At 38.2% G+C, this 20,303-nt stretch overlaps 1 protein-coding gene and 1 long non-coding RNA gene across 3 annotated transcripts in view; one reads left to right on the forward strand and one right to left on the reverse strand.

The window, feature by feature from the left end:
• LOC138911246 (uncharacterized) overlaps nt 1–20,303 on the forward strand; it is a 144,205-nt gene that overhangs the window by 47,792 nt on the left and 76,110 nt on the right. For both annotated transcript variants that reach the window (XR_011416682.1, XR_011416681.1), the window contains exon 2: nt 16,655–16,840. This is a non-coding gene — a long non-coding RNA (uncharacterized lncRNA). The remainder of the gene's footprint in view (nt 1–16,654; nt 16,841–20,303) is intronic.
• The window catches only part of LOC6627698 (protein toll), a 45,809-nt gene continuing 36,322 nt past the window's right edge, over nt 10,817–20,303 (reverse strand). The window contains exons 2-3 of the mRNA XM_032438197.2: nt 11,963–12,982; nt 10,817–11,898 (exon numbers count right to left, since the gene is read on the reverse strand). Coding sequence (XP_032294088.1) covers nt 11,556–11,898; nt 11,963–12,951 — 1,332 coding nt within the window. The 5' untranslated portion in view covers nt 12,952–12,982 and the 3' untranslated portion in view covers nt 10,817–11,555. The remainder of the gene's footprint in view (nt 11,899–11,962; nt 12,983–20,303) is intronic.

Here is a 20,303-nt window from a genome sequence, read left to right on the forward strand (position 1 = left end):
CAGAGTATGTGAATAAGCAATTCACTGAATTTTTGATCGAGTGCGGTATAAAGAGGCAATTAACAGTTCCTTACACTCCGCAGCAAAATGGTGTGGCCGAACGTGCTAATCGGACCATCGTTGAAATGGCAAAAAGTCTTCTAATTCATTCAAAGCTTGAAGAATTTTTGTGGGCAGAGGCTGTTGCAACAGCAGTTTATTTGCGCAACAGATGTCCCACAAAAGCATTAGATGGAAGCACACCATTTGAGGTATGGAAGGATCGCAAGCCATCAGTACAGCACTTGAGAGTATTTGGCTCGCGGGCATTTGCACTCGACAAAGTCAGAAAAAGCAAGTTCCAAGCAAAGGGCAAGGAGTACATTTTTGTTGGTTACTCCTTTACAGCAAAGGCATATCGCCTATATGATCGCGAGAAGCGAACAGTTATTGAAAGAAGGGATGTCAAATTCATTGAAGGTGAGTTTGACATAGCAACAACTGATGCATGCAGTATTTCAGACAGAAACACCTTCACGACGTACATTATCCCGTTTGAGTCAAATCATGAGGTTGCAAAAAACCACCCAGAGCAACCTGCCGAGGTGCAAGAGTACAACAGTGACTCAAATGAAGAAGAAGAGGAGGATTTTGTGAGCGCAAGCGATCCAGGAGAAGATGGCAACGATGACGACAATGACCAAGTAGCGCTGCCACAAGTTGAAGCTGTAGTAAAACATGGGCGTGGCAGGCCAAAAATTATACGTACAGGTCAGCCAGGCAGGCCCAGAAAGCAGTACCAATTGATCAATAGTCTTAATCAGATTGAAGACATTGAAACTCCGCAGTCAGTTGCAGAAGCATTACATGGCCAAAATGCGCAGGATTGGGAAAAGTCTATGCAAATAGAGTACGACGCTTTACAAGCAAATGAGACATGGTCAGTGTGTGAGCTACCTCCTGGACAAAAGGCCATTGGTTCAAAATGGGTTTACCGAATCAAGAGAGATAAAGATGGTAATATTGAAAAATTTAAGTCTCGACTAGTTGCACAAGGTTGTGGTCAACAATTTGGTGTCAATTACTGGGAAACGTTTTCTCCCGTAATTCGATATGAAACCATTCGCATGTTATTCGCAATAGCTGCCGAAAAAGAGCTGTATATGCATCAAGTCGACATTTCAAACGCATACTTAAATAGTAAGCTTAATGAAACTGTGTACATGAAACAGCCGCCGAATTTTATTGACAAGCAGCATCCAAATAAAGTCCTCAAACTAGAAAAGGCACTTTACGGGCTTAAACAATCCGGACGAGTTTGGAACAATACGCTCGATGAGGTATTGAGAGGCATGGATTTTAAAAGATGCAAAAATGAAGCATGCTTATACGTCAAGCAAAAGCAACAACAATTCAGCTACATCGCTGTCTACGTCGACGATTTAATCATAGTGTGTCCCAGCGAAGAAGACATAGCCGTGATTAAGAAGAAGATTGCATCAAATTTTAAAATGCACGATGGAGGCCCCATTAGCTATTTCCTAGGCATGGAAATCCAACGCGACGGCGATCGAGGTTCCGTTTCGCTGTGCCAGAAGACGCACATTCAAGGCCTATTGGACAAGTATGGCATGAGCAATTGCCGTCCAGTAAGCACACCTCTTGACCCAGGTTTTCAAGTGGACTGCAACGACGATACTTGTGTAAAGGTAAATATAACGCAATATCAGTCATTAATTGGTTCGCTTATATACTTAGCAGTTTTGAGCCGACCAGACATTTTGCATGCTGTAAACAAATTATCACAAAGAAATGCTAATCCTCATGGAGAACACCAGTCTGCAGCAAAGCACATTCTAAGATATCTTGCGGGTACAAAGAATATGAAATTAGTATACCGTAAAAATGGCAAACCACTAAAAGGCTATGCAGATGCAGATTGGGGCAACGATCGGCTGGACAGGAGATCCTATAGTGGCTACGCATTTTTCCTGGCAGGCAGTGCGTTCTCTTGGACTTCATCAAAGCAAAGCGTTGTCGCATTGAGCAGCACTGAAGCAGAATATATTTCTTTGTCCATGGCTGCCAAAGAAGCAGTTTATCTACGCAGGCTACTTAGTGAGATGGGATGGTCAAAGGATACAGAGCCGTTGACTATATGTGGCGACAACCTAAGCGCGCAACATATTGCGCAAAATCCAGTCCATCATAAGCGCACTAAGCACATAGACATAAGGTATCATTTTATACGTGAAAAGGTACAATGTAATGATATTGCATTAGAATACGTACCTACAAATAATAATGTTGCAGATATACTAACAAAATGTTTAAGTAAGCAAAAGCACGTAGGCTTTGTAAAAACACTTGGATTGAATTAAATTTGTTATTTTGCAACTGATTATAATTAGCTTAAGAAGAAGTGTTAAAATAGTGACAATAAGCTGTTAAGCTTCTTTATAATCTGGCAACATTGTATCAGCATAGTACTCATTCTGTAATTGAGTACTCGTTCAGATTTTTGTACTCATGCTTTGAAGTTTCCATTAAACATTTAACCGAACTACTACGTGTGTTTTCTTTATGTGCATCTTAGGCACACTAGAAATCTCCCAACAGAAGAATACAAACTCTGAAGTAAAGCAACAGAGATATTTCGCAATGACATCCTTGAAAAATAATTTGAACCCGAAACACCAAATTTTAGTTGAATTAAGCGAACAAAAAATAGAAACAAAGATATTTAAAATTGAGTTTAGGTCGATAGAAAAGTAAACAAAAAATGAATCTGTTTTCTGTGATTTTTCACTTTCGGATGGAATTTTTTATTTTCCGTGGTAGCACGGTAGGTAGCTCAGTGCAACCCGTCTGTCAGCGCAATATTGAGTATTTAAAATAATTCAATTGTTATTTTTTTTTTTTTTTTTTTAAGTGTAATTGTTTAAGTAGTAGAAACAGATTTGCTTTAACCATTGACCGGCTCCACAATAACATTTTGATTGTATACAAAAGAGGCGATGGTGTTGGGTTGGCATGGCGGTGAAACTCGGGAGTTACAGTTGTCAGTTGACACTTATGGCCAGCTGGTCAGCAGCCTGAACTGTCTAATTGTTTGAGTTCCTTTGTGACCTTTTTGAAGGTGTCAAACGCATTTGCTGTCACACCTTCTCCGCCCAGGCACGTGCGAGGCTTTGATGCCGCCAACGTCACATTTCATATTGAAGTTGAATATTTGGTAGCTGACCACGGACTTTTACATATGACCATTAGGGGCTGGTTTATGGCGATTTTAACTTTGCCTTTGTCAACAGTTGCCTTTTAATTTCGCTTCATTTATATTAAAAAAGAAGACCAGAAGCAACACACTCTGCTCTCTAATTGCTGTCGAAATTTGTTTGTTAAGTGTTGGCCACCTCCCACATTTCCACTCCCCTTCACATGGGACTGTCGAAGACCAAAACACAGACGGGAAATTTTCAAACGGATGTTTTCACAATGTTACGTGTGCTTTGTTTATTTTCGTTTCCGTTCAGTCACAGTCTGTCTCTCTCTTTCTCTCTCTCTCACTCTCTTACATAAATTCTCTGCTCTGATATCTATAACTTGTCAGTAATGTAGCATAAAATGATACCATAAATACAAATTACAGTCACAAATTATTGAATTGAAATACAACATCTCTTAATATCTACATTTAATGGCGCTTATTAATCCAATTCCTTGGTTTGGTTTGCCCTAGCCAAGGACAATAATCTAATAAGAAAATTGACTTCCTGAATAACTGCAGGACTAGCAACAAAACATTTTGCAAATCTAATGAGCCTCAACGGCATAAAAATGAAAAAATTAAATAGCGAATGGAAGAAAAGTAAATTTAGCGACGAGGAACTTTATATACCCTGCTTGATTTAAAAGGCTTCGCCAACATTGGGTTATTACATGTTTTTAACATGGATTTCTAGCCAATAATTAGTAAAGTGCTTTAGATAGATATGTAAAGAGTAAATACAAAAAAAAAATATATTTTATAATTATTGTCAATATTTATTTTCAATTAGTGATTTTTTAATAGTTTCAAAAAAAGGGTGCTTAGAGTAAAAGCAAAAAAAGTGGAATTAACGTGGCATGTTAACGAATAAGGTTAACGAAAATCAATTAAATCTTGTTTAGTAGCAAAAAAATATGATTGTATAATAGTGTCAAGCTTCATGTGCCAGTTGTGTGGTCGTTTCTTCAAGGGTACAAAAGAAAACTTACGCGAGGCGACAAACATTTGGCGCGCATCAAAGCATTAAGCACAAAAATTGACAGCGCGTAGGTCGCTAACTTCGAGCTAAAACTGGTCGCTATTGTGGTTGGGGCGCATTGTTGGGGCGCTCGGTTCTCTGTGGGGTGCAAAATCAGGAATTAAAACGTCTTAATGGCTGTGTTTTTACGAGCTGTTTGTCTGTAAGGCATTGGGGTGGTTTGCTATTGTCCTTGGAATCTTCCTTAGCAAGTTGGTATGAAGTCCTAAATTTAGTTTCTTCTTAAAGGTCCAAGCAAAAAAATTATCTTTGACTTCTACTAGTCAATTTTCATGTGAATAGGGAAAAATAAAAAGAAATGCCTGTTTTTATGGCTTCACTTACACTTACTTTATACATCTCAAATTTTTTGAGGTCGGAATGTAGCTACGGTTCTAGAGGAATGTCTTGATTTTTTAAAACATTCTAGTTGAATGCGAACATATATGTTTATTTCATTCGTATGCAATGTTTATTTGTGTAATAGTTAAAATTAAACGAACAAAAAATTTGGGAAACATTTTAGATATCATGGAATCGTTAGTAGCTTTAAAATGCCTCTAATATATATAGATATTTGAAGCGATGCCTGATAATGCAATTATTGATTATTCAATTATTATTAGAATAGAATCTTTTTATTGATTTAAATTTCTTAGCCGTATTTTATACTTTATACTCAAACGGAGGCAGAAGGATAAAATATTTATGTGTTTACAGAAAGAAGGAGGCTATATATATTTTTCATCAGAATAAACATTCGAGTCGCTCTAGCAACGTCAGTCTAGTGTCCATCACATTGCAAAGCTAATGCTAAAATGTTTTAAATCTGGGTATACACAGATAAGATTATTATGTATGCTGGTAAATGTCTTGTGGGTGTAGTTAGTCAAGTGTAAATTAACCCATGGATGGACAAAAAGGAAAAAAAAAACATTATTTCATTATTTATTTATAAACTTATTAAAAATCAGAATTGTTTGTTTTTGTTCCAATTGTAATTATAAATTCTTGTTTTGTTCAATGTATTTATTGATTTGTTCGCTTTGCTTGCTTCGATAATTTTAATTATTTTCCACCAAATGTTTTAGGATTGCATTTTTGATTAGATCGTCATATTTGCACCAACAATCACCAAATTAATTAAATGCATTCAAGCATTTTTAATTGTTCAGCTAATTTGATGCTTAGGTGTTGCCTGTGCTAGTTGGGGATGGGAACTTGGTCACACAAACATTGCATATTTTATGTGTTTGTATTATTTTCATTTGCTCTTTTTATGGTTGGTTGCTTGTTGTTTTGTTGTTTTGTAAGCTCAGCAATGGGTAAATATAAATATAAATTTATATACACAATTAAATTGCTACAACCGATTTTTAATGAATCAGTACGATTGCAAATGTTAAACTTATGACCACTTATTCATATATATTAATATACACATAACTACAAAAATGCGCTCTTTAAGCACTTTATTAAATAATTTATTTTTAATTTAGTTAATTAATTTGACTTACTAAACGGCATTGCAGGAATTTCCTCATGATCCAACTCGATTGATCATTTTATATTTCCGGCTGGATTTGATTCAGGGTCTATAATTTGATAGTTCCAAAATTCAAGATTTTGAATCGTGCATGCTAGTTTGATCTGCGCATAAGCCTGCGTTCAAAATGCGTAGTCTCGCAGAACGAACGGATAGACAGTCAGATGGATATGGCTAGATCAACTCGTATTTATACATTTGCCAACAAACACTACACACTTTTTACCAATTCTCTAAGGGTTCATGTTGAATTCAATAGTTGATTAAGCGTAAATGTTGGGGCTTGCCCAGACCGAATACTATTGCTAAATATGCAGCCAGCTGCATTTGATTGGACGCCCAATGGAGCATTATATTCAAAGACCGACTTTTTGTAATCGGGTACGTATTTACTCATCAGACAGCAATATGTACACTACCGCTTGGTTTGCAAATGCGAGCAGCTAATAAATTAAACTAATGCGAATCGAAAAATGTTATTATTGCACGCCGGCCTTTTGTTTGGCGAACAATGCAGTGGCAACAATTACGTAGAACATTTTGAAAGCATGCTCATAGAGAAAACCTCTACAGGCCTGCTATACTGCCATAGTGTAAACAAAGGTGTCAGGGAATTTCTTAGTCTACCAGAAGCAAACAGCCCGACAAACAATAAAAAATAGAAATGCAGGACCATTTTGACGGCAAACAGCGCAGGTACCAAAAGGATATCGCGTGCCAAAAAATCAGCATGTAAACACCGCGCAGAAGACAAAGGTATAATGGAGACTACGAAAAAGCTTTCAGCATAGCGCCAGCGATTGTCCAAACATTCAATTTCATCCCCAAAGTGTGTGTGTCTGCGATGTGAGGAATGCTTCCCTTTGAAAGCCAGCCGTTCTGCTTTGTTTTATTTTATTGTGATTTTATGTTAGTTGTTTTGTTTTGGCATATTGGCAAATATTAGTTTCATTCTTTCATGGAAAATGGTATGTCTCTTTGTTGATTTATAGTGGAATGTAGACTCAGATAACATATGTATGTACCTAACTGCATGCATACATATGTATACTAAACGTATGCTAGATATCAAATCGATTGATATATCTAATTCAGTTTGCGATAGTACCGATTCACATTACTGTCTATTGTGAAACATTCTACTTGTAAAGTGTATGCTTATATAACACATTATAGTCGACACGTTTACCAAAGCACACCGCTTGTAATTTATTCAAATTATTCGTATTTATATATTTGTGGAATCGCAGGAGGTAGACGAGATACCAAATACCAAGCTCGCTGTATATAGGTCTTTAAAGGAAAGCTTATATTTTACGCTTAGATCTGCTTTCTTCAATATTAAAAATAAATATGTAATAAGTGAAAATGCGTTTGTTGAATACAAATCAGAAGAAGATCTTTATTAATAGAACCGTTTGATTATCATAAAGATTTTGACCATCTAAGCCTAGTTGTGCGTCCCAATAGAAGTCGATTTAAGATAATATTTAAATATAATATTATTGGTTGTTCTCTTTTTTTGTCACTCATGGAAAACTGAAAAAAAAAATTATTTTTAGTACTGTATAAAACCAAATTAATTTAAAATTATATTTAATTGATATTTTATTCGTATGTATCATATATTAAATCAATGGTTATTATTTGGAATATGTGAAGTATTTAAAGATATAAGCTTTTACAATTCGTGCACAAATCCTATTTCAACCCAATGCTGACAGTACAAATTTGCATGCAACTTTAATAGTAAGCCCAACGACCAAGAGAAACCAATCCCAAAGAAAACACTTCTATGTTTGCCCCTCGCACAAACGCAAATCAATTAAATTCAATTAAATTCGAAAAACCACAAGCCAAGTGCATTTGTCTTGGGAAGGCGTTTAACCTTATCGCACAGTGTCAGTAGAGCCCGGTTGAAGTCCGGGCTACAGCCATTGTTATGCTCTTGGACAACCCCGTGCTTAGCTGTCAATCTTATTCTAATTGAAATGCACACAGGCTCTGCGTCAGCTCACAAATTGACTTTTACGGACAAACAATTGAAATTGCAAGGCTCTGGGAGGCTCACAATTATAGGTTACACTAGCTTACAAAACACCGCCTTTTGTCTGCTCTTTAGATGCCGATTGCTATTTCATATCTATAATGCAACTGCTAATCGGAAAAACGAAAATTACAAATCTGTAGCAATTTTATTTTAAGGCAGAAACAAATTGTCGAATACAATTAAAGTTGCAACGTTGGAGTCTTTAAACTCAAATTATTTTTCAATTCGTATGTGCATTTTTCTTAATATATTAAATATATGTCTGCTCTGAGACATCATTAATGATGTACTACAGAGTGCTTGGCACATTTGAATATTTTTCATATAAGTCCTGTATAAAAATCATTTTGTTTGTAGACTAGTTTTATGAAAATCAACAAGTTAACTGCATTGACTGCATTTTGGATGCCGGGTTTTTATCCTGCCATTCATTTAAGCCAGACTGCAGGACGTTGCATTTAATTGTTTCTCGAGTTCTAATTGACTGCGCCACTTGACTTTTGTTGGGGATACCCAGACAGTGAACTAACTAATCCTAGCTACAGAATAAATTCAATGTTGTATGATATGCCCGAAATCGTTGCCCATTGTGTTTTCACGCTGTAAAAAATGCAGCTAAAGCGGACGCTTAATTAATTAAAAAAGTTTTCACCTTTTACACTTAATGTTTTTTCATGCCGCTGGCCCAAAAATGTTGAAAATTTTTATTTCGCACACGCTTGGGTTTGGCAAATTAGCACGGCTTCCTCGCATGCCTTGTTAAAATATTTGAAAATATTTAAATTGGCATTTTTTTTTTGTCAGTTTGCAGGTTTGCATTTTTGCTGCCATGTTATGAATATGAACAATGTCAATTTGTCGGCAAACCGCCTCAAGGCACAAAGGTTAACAGCATGATGATACATATATTTTTTTTCTTCTATAAAGATTGTTGTATCACAATAAGCGGGAAACGAACGAAGAGCTTGCATTTTCGACAGGCGGACTTTAAATTTGTTTGCTGTCAACCCGTATGGCAAACACTTTAAGTTTTATTCGCAAAATGCTGCGCATCCATATGAGCATCGCAGAGCTACAACTAATCAAAACAAATTCAATTAAACGACACGAAATACAGAATGGCCAACTGGCGGCCAGTCAAGCGGCAGTCCAAGCCCAAGTCTAAGGCCCAGCCTTTGCATGGGTTTCTTATCTGGCAGCACAATCCATTAAAATTGCACATCGTTTACACCAAAAATCAATTCGCCAAAGCATTTAGGCATTACAAATGCCAAGCCAGCCACTGACTAGCTATACGAGTAGACAGCCAACACGGGACTCGTCGACAGAATCCACGTCCTCATCCAAGCTCGGCCACCAGTCGGGGGCCCGCTTCAAAATGAACGTTGATGCCCATAAATTTCATATACGGCGGTTGTGTTTTTCGTTTGTTTGTTCCTGGCTGCTGTTGTCGTCTGCCCTCTACAAAGCGATAAACGCAGCTTATAAGGCTGCAGTTCGTTCACCGGGTATTGCTTTGAAATAAATCCGCCAGATATTGGTACACAGCTATGTTTCTAAACAACTGCGAGTCGTCTGTCATTTGTACGGCATGTATTTCAGTTTCGAATTTTGGTATTGCAATACAATCGCATACGAACTTTAAAATAGCGCAGCTTAAGAATTCAGTGAAATTTTGTGGAAATATTGTGACGTGCACGCGTGCATTTATTTCCGGCATATTCTCGAAAATTAGTATATATCTAGAGCAAGTGTTGCCGTCTTTGACGAGGTCCAAAATATGATAGACCGAATCGTTAACGCTGACCAAGACTACATATAGTACTGCTTTATACTGTCTCTTATACACACTTGGGCACATAATTCAAATATTGGAAGTCAGAACAGCGTCACTTAAAATAGTACGTCTATCCAGTGCACAGCCGAGCCGGTTGCAAGCAGAACCAACCATACAACATTTTAGTTTGTACAATATATCCCTTCCATATATTGTATAGACTCTGAAGAATACCGCCCTCAATATGAGCCTATCATTCAGAGCTGCTATCAGTGCAATGTGTCCCGCGACAAATTTGTCGCTCGCAAGAAAGAAAATCCCGATGGACAATGTATGTGATACAATCGCAATAAATGCATTTTCTATAGTACGGTGCTCTCAGCCTACTGTATGCTGGTGGCGTCAGTTTGCCGTGCGTTTTATTAGTGGCACCTGAAACAGCAAGTTAAGATTAGAGTGCCGCCGCGAACTAAAAGTGTGCAGTCCCAGAAAGCACACGTTAAGCCGATGAGTTATGGCATGCATTAACACGCAGTAAAATGTTACTCAAACGCAGACTTGAAACTGATATTGAATATATTGTCTAATACATACGTGCAGATGTATGTCTTTGTTCGTTCATTCGCACTGCCCCTTATTTTTGTTTGTTTTAGCTTGAAACTTAATTGGGAAATTTGTAGTATTCTTTAGATCATATTTTTTAAAGTTATATTTTCTTATTTCTTTAATACCATAATTCGTTTGGGTGCTAAGATTTTGCAATTCTCAACAATTTAAAGCTTCGAAATGAGGATAATGCGTTTTAATCTTAGAGTAAACCGTTGATATGTCTGCACATGGTGTTTATGTCTATGTTTATCAACAATTAAGGTGAACAACAAAAAAAGTAAGTGGCGACTAGAGTAAGTGGGACTAGGAGATACCCTCTTCTACCAACACCAAATTCAGTTCGCGCTAAGGGCTCGTTTGCTTAAGCAATAATCGAAATAAAAAACTACAGCCTACTGACTCTGTTTTGAGCTCTTAAATAGGCTGTTTTGCTGTTTTGTGTAGTTCAGTTCAGCATATATTACCCTATTGCTCTACAAACTTTTCTTACAAAGTTTACTCAAAAAAAATCTAAGGCGTTATTTGATATAACATGTCGCGCCCGCTTCCATTAATGAAACAGTAACAGATGAACAAACGCGAAGTTTTGTATATTTTATCCGTACCATCCCTTGCTACAAATCAGAAGATAAATTGTTTTTGTTCATGATTTATACACAACAATATGGTGTTGACTTCGCAGCAGTCTCCCTAGCCTACTTTTACATGAAATTACTTCCCTCTCGCCTCTTAAAGAATGCAAAAAATAATAATGTTGTTTGTGTATCTGATGCCTTTTTATTTCAATTTTGATGCTTTAGAGTGAATTTAATATTGTAAAATGTGAGAGAAGCCAAAATTGATTTTACCGGTAATGTTGTACAACAGTCATATCCTAATGGCTTCTATACACTCTGTTGATAACAAGTAAGAACGCTGCAGTTGGGTGTGTTTGACTACAAAATGCCATGTTCTTCTCAGTCAATATATTTAGATGCTTTATGGAAATTTAATAAAAGTTTGACAGAATAACGTGGGTTAAAAATTCTTAATTTGCGTATAAGAGACTACATATCAATTTTGGTTACAATCGACTTAAGATTTTTTTTTGCTTAAAGTGACAAGAGATTGATTATAAAAGTATTGTATTCGTATGGTATATGAGTTTATTTAATTTAAATTTCTCATTTTCTATACAGCCTTCTCTCCCATTTCTACCCTGGGGAATGGATTTTTCGAATAGGCGAGAGATTTGCTTATTGTATGAAAATATCATCAGATTGAGAGCTAATGTGATTTGTATCACTCACTCTCTTGCTTTGTAGCCGATTAAGACATGTGAAGGCGATGAAGGCGATGTTCGAAAACCTTACGATTGAGGACCTCAATTAGCTTTCCCGGATCGTTAGGCTTGTTGCATATTTCCTTCGCTGAAAAGTGATCCAGGTACTCATCACGTTTGCAGTAGAGGCAAACACCATTGATATACTCCTCTTCGCATAGCGTGGCGTTTGTGGAACGCGCCCAATCTGCGTTGTTTAGTTGCTTGAACAGATCTCCAATATAAATGCGCGCCGAGGCCACAGCGGTGAATGCATTGGACGCAACAGTTGTAATTGGATTGTGCTCCAGATTTAAGACCAAGAGATTCTTAAGCTTATTGAAAAGGCCGCTAGTAAGAAAAGAACAGTTTGGGATTGTAGAGCATGAAGGTTTATCAGCACATGAGTACCTACCCTTGTATGCGATCCAAATTGTTGTGGGCCAGGTGAATTTCAAGCAGCATTGGTGAGTGGTGGAACAGTTCGTCCGGTAACCTGGCAATGTTGTTGCGCTCCAAATGTAGCATCAGCAGTTGCTTTTGCGATTTGAGGAAATCTCTGCCCAGGTAACTAATGTTGCTACGAATGCCAATGTAGGATAGATTCTCCGATTTCCAGAACAGCTCGGCGGGCACATTGTCGCCGCAGTTGTGCAACTCGAAACCGCGGAGCTTGGTCATGTGCCACAACTCTTTGGAGCTAAGCAAGGACATATCCACACTGCTGTTCTTAAGCGAGCAGTCGAGCGAGAGTTGGAGCAACTCCGTCTGTTTGGCAAATATCTCGCTGGCCACGCTAGCCATATTTCTGACAACAATTGATAGCCTCGTCAGATGTGTGAGAGGATGCAGCAATGTGCCTGGCAAATCACTTCTGCCCTTCAGCGTCAGTTCGGTGATCTCTGTAACATTCTCGAAAAAATTTGCGGGAAGCATCGCCTTAAACCCAATTAAAGAGATTTTTTTGAGCCCGGGGTAATTTGTAAAATGTTGTTCCAGCAGCTCATCTCGCTCGTCGCGCGTCTCAAAGTAGTTAGAGACCTCCAGTTCAGTGTAGTTACTAACTCCCAGCTTCGAAAGCAGGCTGCGTATAGTTTGAGCGTTGGGTATAGCGCAGTTGTCGATGCTTAGCCGACCAATGCTACCGGCCTTGAGAGGTGGCAAGTAACCAAAGCCGCGTACATCAAAAATGCTGCAACTGATACTGTAGAGCTGGGATGAGCTGCTAAGAGTTACCATACCGCACTTGATGCGCTTATCCTGGCACTCGCACTCATTGTTACTCTTCAATAATGACTCACAGCCCTCTCTGGTGGTATATAGGGCAGGTGCTTCCTCAAAGACAGTAACATTGTTCTGCAAGCTGGACACGAAAAGGTTCAGCAACAAGAACGCGACCAACATTCTCGAGTTTTGCTTCGACACTGACTGAGCGCTGCAAGGAAATAAAGTCAGCATAAATAAAGTAGAGTAGCAGCACCAAAAATCAACCATCAAATGTGTTTACCTGCCTACCTACTAACCATTAGCATTGCTTACCATTGCTTCAGTAAAAAGCTGATCTCACCTCTCAGGTAAGGTCAAATTTCAATGGAAATGAAATGCGCTGAGAATTTCGCCCGAATTTTAGCTCTTCTAGGATGTAGCCATTTTGCAAATTACCTGGAAATTCTACTCTGCCTTAAACGCTCTCCTTTCTTACTTATTTTCCATGGTGCTCGCATAAAATAGTTTGCAATTCTCTGTGCCACTTGTTGCATATATATTTATTAGAGTTGTGAGCGTGTAGTGTTTTCTTTCGTGTCACGAACACAATCGCCGCTTTACGTTGTTAAGAAAAAGCAATACGACTTAAGAAGCCTGAGTTTTTAATACAAATTAAGTGTTTCCCAAAATATTTTGGCGTTATTAACTTAGGAAAATTTACGTATCTAACTTTTGCTTAAATATTAATAGAAAGCGTTTGAAGCAAACTATCTGACGGGGCTTTCCGTAGTTTTTCCTGTTTCTACAAAAACTAGTATTTACGCTCCTATACTCCTTTCCTTTTTAAAGGCCTTTTGCTGACATATGCAAAGGAGTCACAGCATGGTTTTATTTGTTAGGATGGTTATTTCATGCATTCCCTGGCTTTAATTTTGTATTATTTCAATTTATTGAGTCCGCTTCGTTTCTTCATGTTCGCTCAGCTCAACTTCACAAACCTGACTGTTTTTGACATTTTGAAGAATTTCGGAATTTATATTTTTGCTTGATCAGGACGAGCAGTGTCCAGTGATAACTCAAACAATATTGAACGCGGTTGGTTGTTCCAAACATTTCAATTAGATCTGACTATAAACATGAATGTGGGCAGGTGAATTTCAAGCCTACTTTTCTTAGTTAATTTACATAGGGTAATAGGGCTTAAAACAGTTTTCTATATTGGTCGATAAACCACTAAAAAAAAAATAAAATCGTAATAATTAGGCAAAATTACTTTCGCACAAAAATTCCTAACTTACTTAGAATATATACAACTTAATATGGATACATAATTATATCATTTAAGCCCTAACTATCCGCATATTATCTTCTCATATATTTGTGGATTCTGTATTCTGTGCGACTCCCAAAGTTCAATGTGCCTTTTAGTTTGCATTCAATAAGAGCATGTCGATCGACTATGTTGTTTGGCTGTTTTTTTTTTTTTTGTGTGCTGCTGCGGCTTGGTTGTGGATATGGCTGCTTGGTTCAAAAATTACATTTCATTCTGGTTTTTAGTTTCATTACAAATGCAAAAATGCAAAATGGCAAGTCGGCCATTATCTTCATTCGCGTCTGTTGATCGATAATCGCAGGCAGACTATCCAGTCCAAGTCGAAGTCGAAGTCGAAGACCGGGCCGGGGCCCGGTGAATCGTTCGAGGCGTTCATGCGTAAATGGCTGCCCACCTTTACGCAGTTGCACTCGCAGATCTGGCCAATGCATTTGAATTTGCAGCCGCCAGCCTTATGATCACATCAACATGAACCAATCAGCCGGGCAGGCTCACGCCAGGCCACTTTCCTTCATCTCATTCCCCGTCCCCGGCTGTAGGCTTCAGGCAGCGCGGTGGCAAACATTTTTTACGATTTGCTTTTGGTGCCTCGAATCGCCGTTTCGTATTCCCAAGAGCTAAATCAATAAATTACGTGACAGGCATGCAGAAAACTTGATTACTCCCAACTAAATGTGTACATGGACTGAGCGTACTCCAGCGATCTTCGTTTATTTCGTTCATTTTGATTGAATCAATCAAAAATAAGCATTTATATTTAAAGGCAAGACGTCATATATCTTCCAGATCTTTCGTATATGCAACCCAATAAATTATTACCAAAGCAAGCCAATATAAGCTTTGCTTTTGATTTTGAGCATTGCGTTTGCGAATCTCCATTTATTCAACGCAACAAATACAAAATTCGTTTCTCCCCTCTTCATGTTAGCTTATCTACCTTGCTAAGGCCCCAGCGATCTCCAGTTAGATTGTAAAAGGCAAAGTCTGAAAGGCGCAAAAACAAAATTACAATATCATCTGTAGTCCAGATTTAGAGCTTTATCGTGTCACATAATAAGTGAAATGTATATACCACAAGCCATGTTTATACCTCTAAAAAGTATAAGAAGAAGATTTCCCTCTCAAAGAAACCCAGCCACATTTTGTTTTGACTTTAATAAAGTGGGGGAATACCTATCTATATTATATCTAGTTCTATATACCATATCTATTTCATTACTCTGCTAATAAAAATGTTAGCCTATAAAATATGTATCTAAAAAGTCAAATATTATGAATCTCTGACAATCTTAAGCATAACGTGCATACAAATGGGGCGTCTCCAGCTTTTATTAACTCAAAAATGTGCTAATGAAAATGAGAAGTGAAATCTTGTGCCTAAACTCTTACTCGTAGCAAGTTTAATTAGCTTTCTTAAGATTTATTGCCAGCCTTACGAGACAAAAGTCAAGAGCATATTTAATTTCTTCAGTGGCATTTAGCTGTTTCTAAATTAGTATAAAATAATTTATAAAGTTTAAAGTTTGCACCAATTTGGCGTTCAATAATCCAAGCAGGGATTCAGGGGGGCTTCAAAAGTTGATGGATTCTGACAAGTGAGGCAAGGGAGTCAGGGGGATGGATGAACTGGAAGCCATGCTACTATTGAACTTTATTGTGCCACAAATCTTCATTGATTTTGATTTCTTGGACTGCAATGTTGAATCGCCTTATTCTAAAGCTTTTTCCCAGACTAGCTGCACGGACTTCAGGCCACCTCGAATGGGAAATACTTTTGTAAGACTACCACACAACATGACAAGCAAATAAATGGTCTTAATCCTGGCCAGACAAAGGGCTGCTCTCATAAAAGGGCAAGGCATGGACTCGGCTTCAGCTTCGGCTAATAACTCACTCACACACTCCGTCGTGAATGTCTGGGCGTCTAATGGAATAGCCATGAATGGGGTTGGTGGTCTTCTATTTATGCGATTTGCATTTGATTTATTTATTGTAAATTATACGCCGCATGCAAATTGGTAGCTATACAGCTAAAAAAAAATTAAGTTGTTGCGCTATGGTTTTCCAAGAAACGTTTCCAGTTGCGCCAAAATTGGCCTGAAGGGCTTTTCCGTTGCTCAAATAATAATTCGCTTCAAATTCGAATACGCACGTTTCATAACAGAAATAATATATACCAAGTACAAGAAGGCAGCCAAAACATATTAGATAGCCCGGAGCGCCCACGCAATGAGAAAGCCTCTCTGCCAAACCCTTTGCCTTAGGCATGACCGTATCCCACTCGCCCCCTTACCCGTGGCCCCCTTAGTGGCAAATCAAATAGACGCATGAAATTTAATAGCACGTACAATTTTTGACATTTGCCTTTGAAAACAAATGAAAATGGAAATGGAAATGGTAATGGCAACATGAACTGGGGCAACGCCCATACCGCGCAATTTGGGTGTTTGGACTCCTTAGTGTATGGAATGGTAGTTTTTCTATTTGGCTTATTTCTATGTTTCCGCCTGTTTATTTATTTTAATTAAAATGGACACGTGTTGCTGTTTTCTTGTTTTCATTTGACAGGGAAACTTTGCGACAAGAAATGGAATAATGGCGTTCTTGTGAATTATTCGCAGTACGAGAAGTAAAAGAAATCGTGAGAAGTGTAACTAAGAGCTGTTTTAATTCTGGCTGTTAACAATTTCGTCAGTAACCAAGCAAAAATCATATTCAGGACATGGAAAGTTCTGTTAACCCATTGGCAAACAGGTAAAATAAGTTATTTAAAGGAAAAACAGTACAATTCATATATCTGATCCTGTGAGAGCATTAACCAAAATGAGATCTAGAATATAACACTGTAAATTATGTTATTATTTTATAATTATTTTCTATCCCTTTCTCAATTGCACAACACTTGATTTCGCATTTATAAACGCTTAGACTACACAGAGGATGTATCAGTCAGCCAGTTAGAATTAACATTAGTTTTTCATGTTTAAAATTTAATTTTTCCTCAACTGTGTTGAGTACGAACAGTTTATAGGTGAATCAATATTTTTACAACAGCCTTAAGTTGGTTTGCGCTCCTTAGTTACGTTGCAAGCTCCCATGACAATTGCTATTGTCTACCATAAAGAAATGGGCGTGGCCATTCATGTTGCACAGTCTTCAACAGCAAATTTGCATACCGCCTCCTTGCAGAAGCAGCAGCTCGCGCAGAAATGCCCCTGAGTGGTATCTGCAAAATTGCGCCGGTATATGAATGCCTAAATCATGATCGTGCCTAGAAAATGGCTAAGTTTCTTGACAGCCAGTCACCGGCTGCTTATCGCCTTAAAATAAAAAGAAGCTGGTAGCCAGTAGCCGGCCGCTCGTCAGAAGTCCGAAATTAGCAAAGCCGGATTGCTGCCGTTCAATGCCTAAGCGCGATTGTTGTTGTTGCTGTTATTTTTTTTTTTGGTTGCTTTTTTGCTATTTTGCTATTTTGAATGATGTTTAATGTTTTAATGCACTTGCAGCTATTTTTAAAGTGCGTTGAAAATTATAGAAATGACTACTGAGCAGGCTGAGCGGTACACGGGCTCAATTCGTGGAGTCGACGGCATTAATTCTATGCAATTAATGGAAATTATGAGTGGAACATTGAAATTCCTTGTGAACATCGCCCAGGACAACCGAGCCAAAACCGAGCGACTCAATTGCGAACTTTGTAGCAACGTATCGGGGGTTCGGCTTGGGTGGCCCTCTTCAGAATATTTTCATTCCAGATTGCTTGCCAAATGAAAGAAAATTAAATTTTTCACTGTCTGCTTAATTGAAACATTAGCCGAAAACATTTTATCTACTCTGTCCCAGTTATGTTGTGTTTCTGTCTTTTTCTCTTTTGGCCCTGTGTTCATTTACATTCAAATTAACTCGTAATGAAAACGAGTTCACAAACTTTGACTTTGGGGGTTGCGGCATTTAATTAGTTGTTCTGATTGTTGTTGTTACTGATGTTTGTTGGCCATTTCTTTTAGCTTAGTCAGTTCAATTATCCACGCACAATGTGCTGCGCCATCGTAGTAAGCTTTATGGTCTGTTTGTTTAGACACTATCAAAGCGCGTTTGTTGAATTTAATGTGAGCTCGAATAAAATCAGTTAAAACAGGAACGTTCTGAAAGGGAGCGCTCGACTGGGAAATACCCTGAACCCAGCCCCGAGCTGCTGTTAAAAATTGTCAAACTTCATTCTACATAAAAACAGGCATAACTCGGATGTTCTTCTCCCTTAGCCCCCATATTAACAAGAATTCGCTTCTGAATATCTTCAGTGTTTCTTCTTTGATCCTTATTGAATTTTTTAATAGTACCAGAGCCCAAGGATATAAAAAAATGAGATTCTTCAAGTTTTGCAACCTCGAATAGAATCCGATATTCCTTCTATACGGCAGACCTACATTTAAATTTTAAAGTCTGCAACTCTGATAATTTATCAAACTAACAGAAAAAAGCGACTTAATCGGCCCGATTTCTGATGTGCTCAAGAATATATAGTATCTATGGGGTCAGACACGCTTCATTCTACCCGTTGCATACTCTTGAGCAATACCATGATACCCTTTTTAATAATAATAAGGGTATATAAAAAAACGAACACAGAAGAAGTATTGAACTATTTTATTGGTTGGCTCCGAGCTGTTGGGTTTCACAATATACGGAGTCATTTTAGAGTGAATATATTCATGCCAATTTAAATGTCTGAAGGTCGCATCACATGTCGAATAAGATTTGTATGTAAAATAACTCAATCGAATATTACGTTGGTTATCGAAAAAATTGTACATTTGTTTGCATACTTTTTGATACCAGACACTCAAATCTAGGGCCATTGCCCATTCACCATTTGCCACAGCACTTGGACATGGACCCCATTTTTTGCATACACTGCACAAACTGCAATCAAAGTCTGCTGCATCATCCGTCCCAAGCTGAGCTGCCAGGCATACCCCCTACTTCCCGTCATTTTGGCACTTCAAATTGGCAAACAAACAAGCTCACGTTCAAATGAAATGTGAGCATAAACAGACATTTTTCACACAGCTCCCGTCACCGTCACATTTGCCAAGGTAAACAACTTGAATGCGTCCTGGCGGGTATGAGGAAACAGAATTAAGGGGAAGCATTGCTCATACGGCGAGATGCACGGTGGGGCCGAGAGTGAGAGATATACTATATATGGAGATGGAAAGAAATATATATAGAGAGAGAGAGAGAGAGGGAAGGGGATGGAAGCAATTCACTTGACACGCAAATGTGCATAAACAAGGCATGAATATTCATGCTCAGATACATATAGTCACTTCTGTGGGTGCAACTTGAAAGGGACTCGTTGTCCTGGTCTGTGATATCTCGACTAAGAGATGAAATGCAATGCGCATAGAAAAATTTGTCCGCAAATGTTTGCACATATGGTTTAGGAGGCGTCGGCTGTTGGGGCCAACATTGGCCAAGTTGACTGAACCGGGTGTTTGGTGTAATACATGTTATGCAATCTTCACAGCACATGAATGAGCGATGTTTGCAAGTCTTTTGAAATGATCTAAGCAGGTCGTTCACTTCGAGCCCTTCGATATTAAAATTTCAACTGACTAAAAACATTTGCACAACAATCATAAATCCTTGTCAATCACACGCGGGACAGACTCCCCTGTTCCTCCTACTGCTACTTCGAACGACAGCCATCATCATCAGCCTTATCCTAATCCTCAGACCCCATATGATTCCAGCTGCAAACCATCTATTGCCTATCGCTAGTTGCAACTTTCGGGCTCCAGACAACAGCTTCGACGACGACTTCGACTTCTGACTTGCGTAAGCGGAACTGATTACATCTGTCGTCATTGCCAACGTTTTTGAAGCTGCGTGACAAAAATTTTTGACTGTCGCCGTCATTTATTTGATGCGTCGCTTTGACAGCTGTGTCTTCGATAGCGACTTTGACTAGCCCTTGACGGTGGCTGAAAAAGTTTCGTCGTGATTGGGTGTAGGCTGTTTTGTGCTCTTTCACTGATAGTAAGTTTAATTCTTTTTCATCTTCTTGCCAACAATAGCCTACAATCAATCATTGTATATGAAACGTACAAATATTATATAAATTTGGTGGTTTATTAACATGAGTGAGAGTGAGTGCTGTACAATGTGTTTCTACAATAGTATGTGAGATGTTATTTAACACTGTTTTTTTGCA

Source organism: Drosophila virilis, chromosome 4 (assembly GCF_030788295.1).
Source record: "Drosophila virilis strain 15010-1051.87 chromosome 4, Dvir_AGI_RSII-ME, whole genome shotgun sequence".
NCBI lineage: Eukaryota > Metazoa > Arthropoda > Insecta > Diptera > Drosophilidae > Drosophila > Drosophila virilis.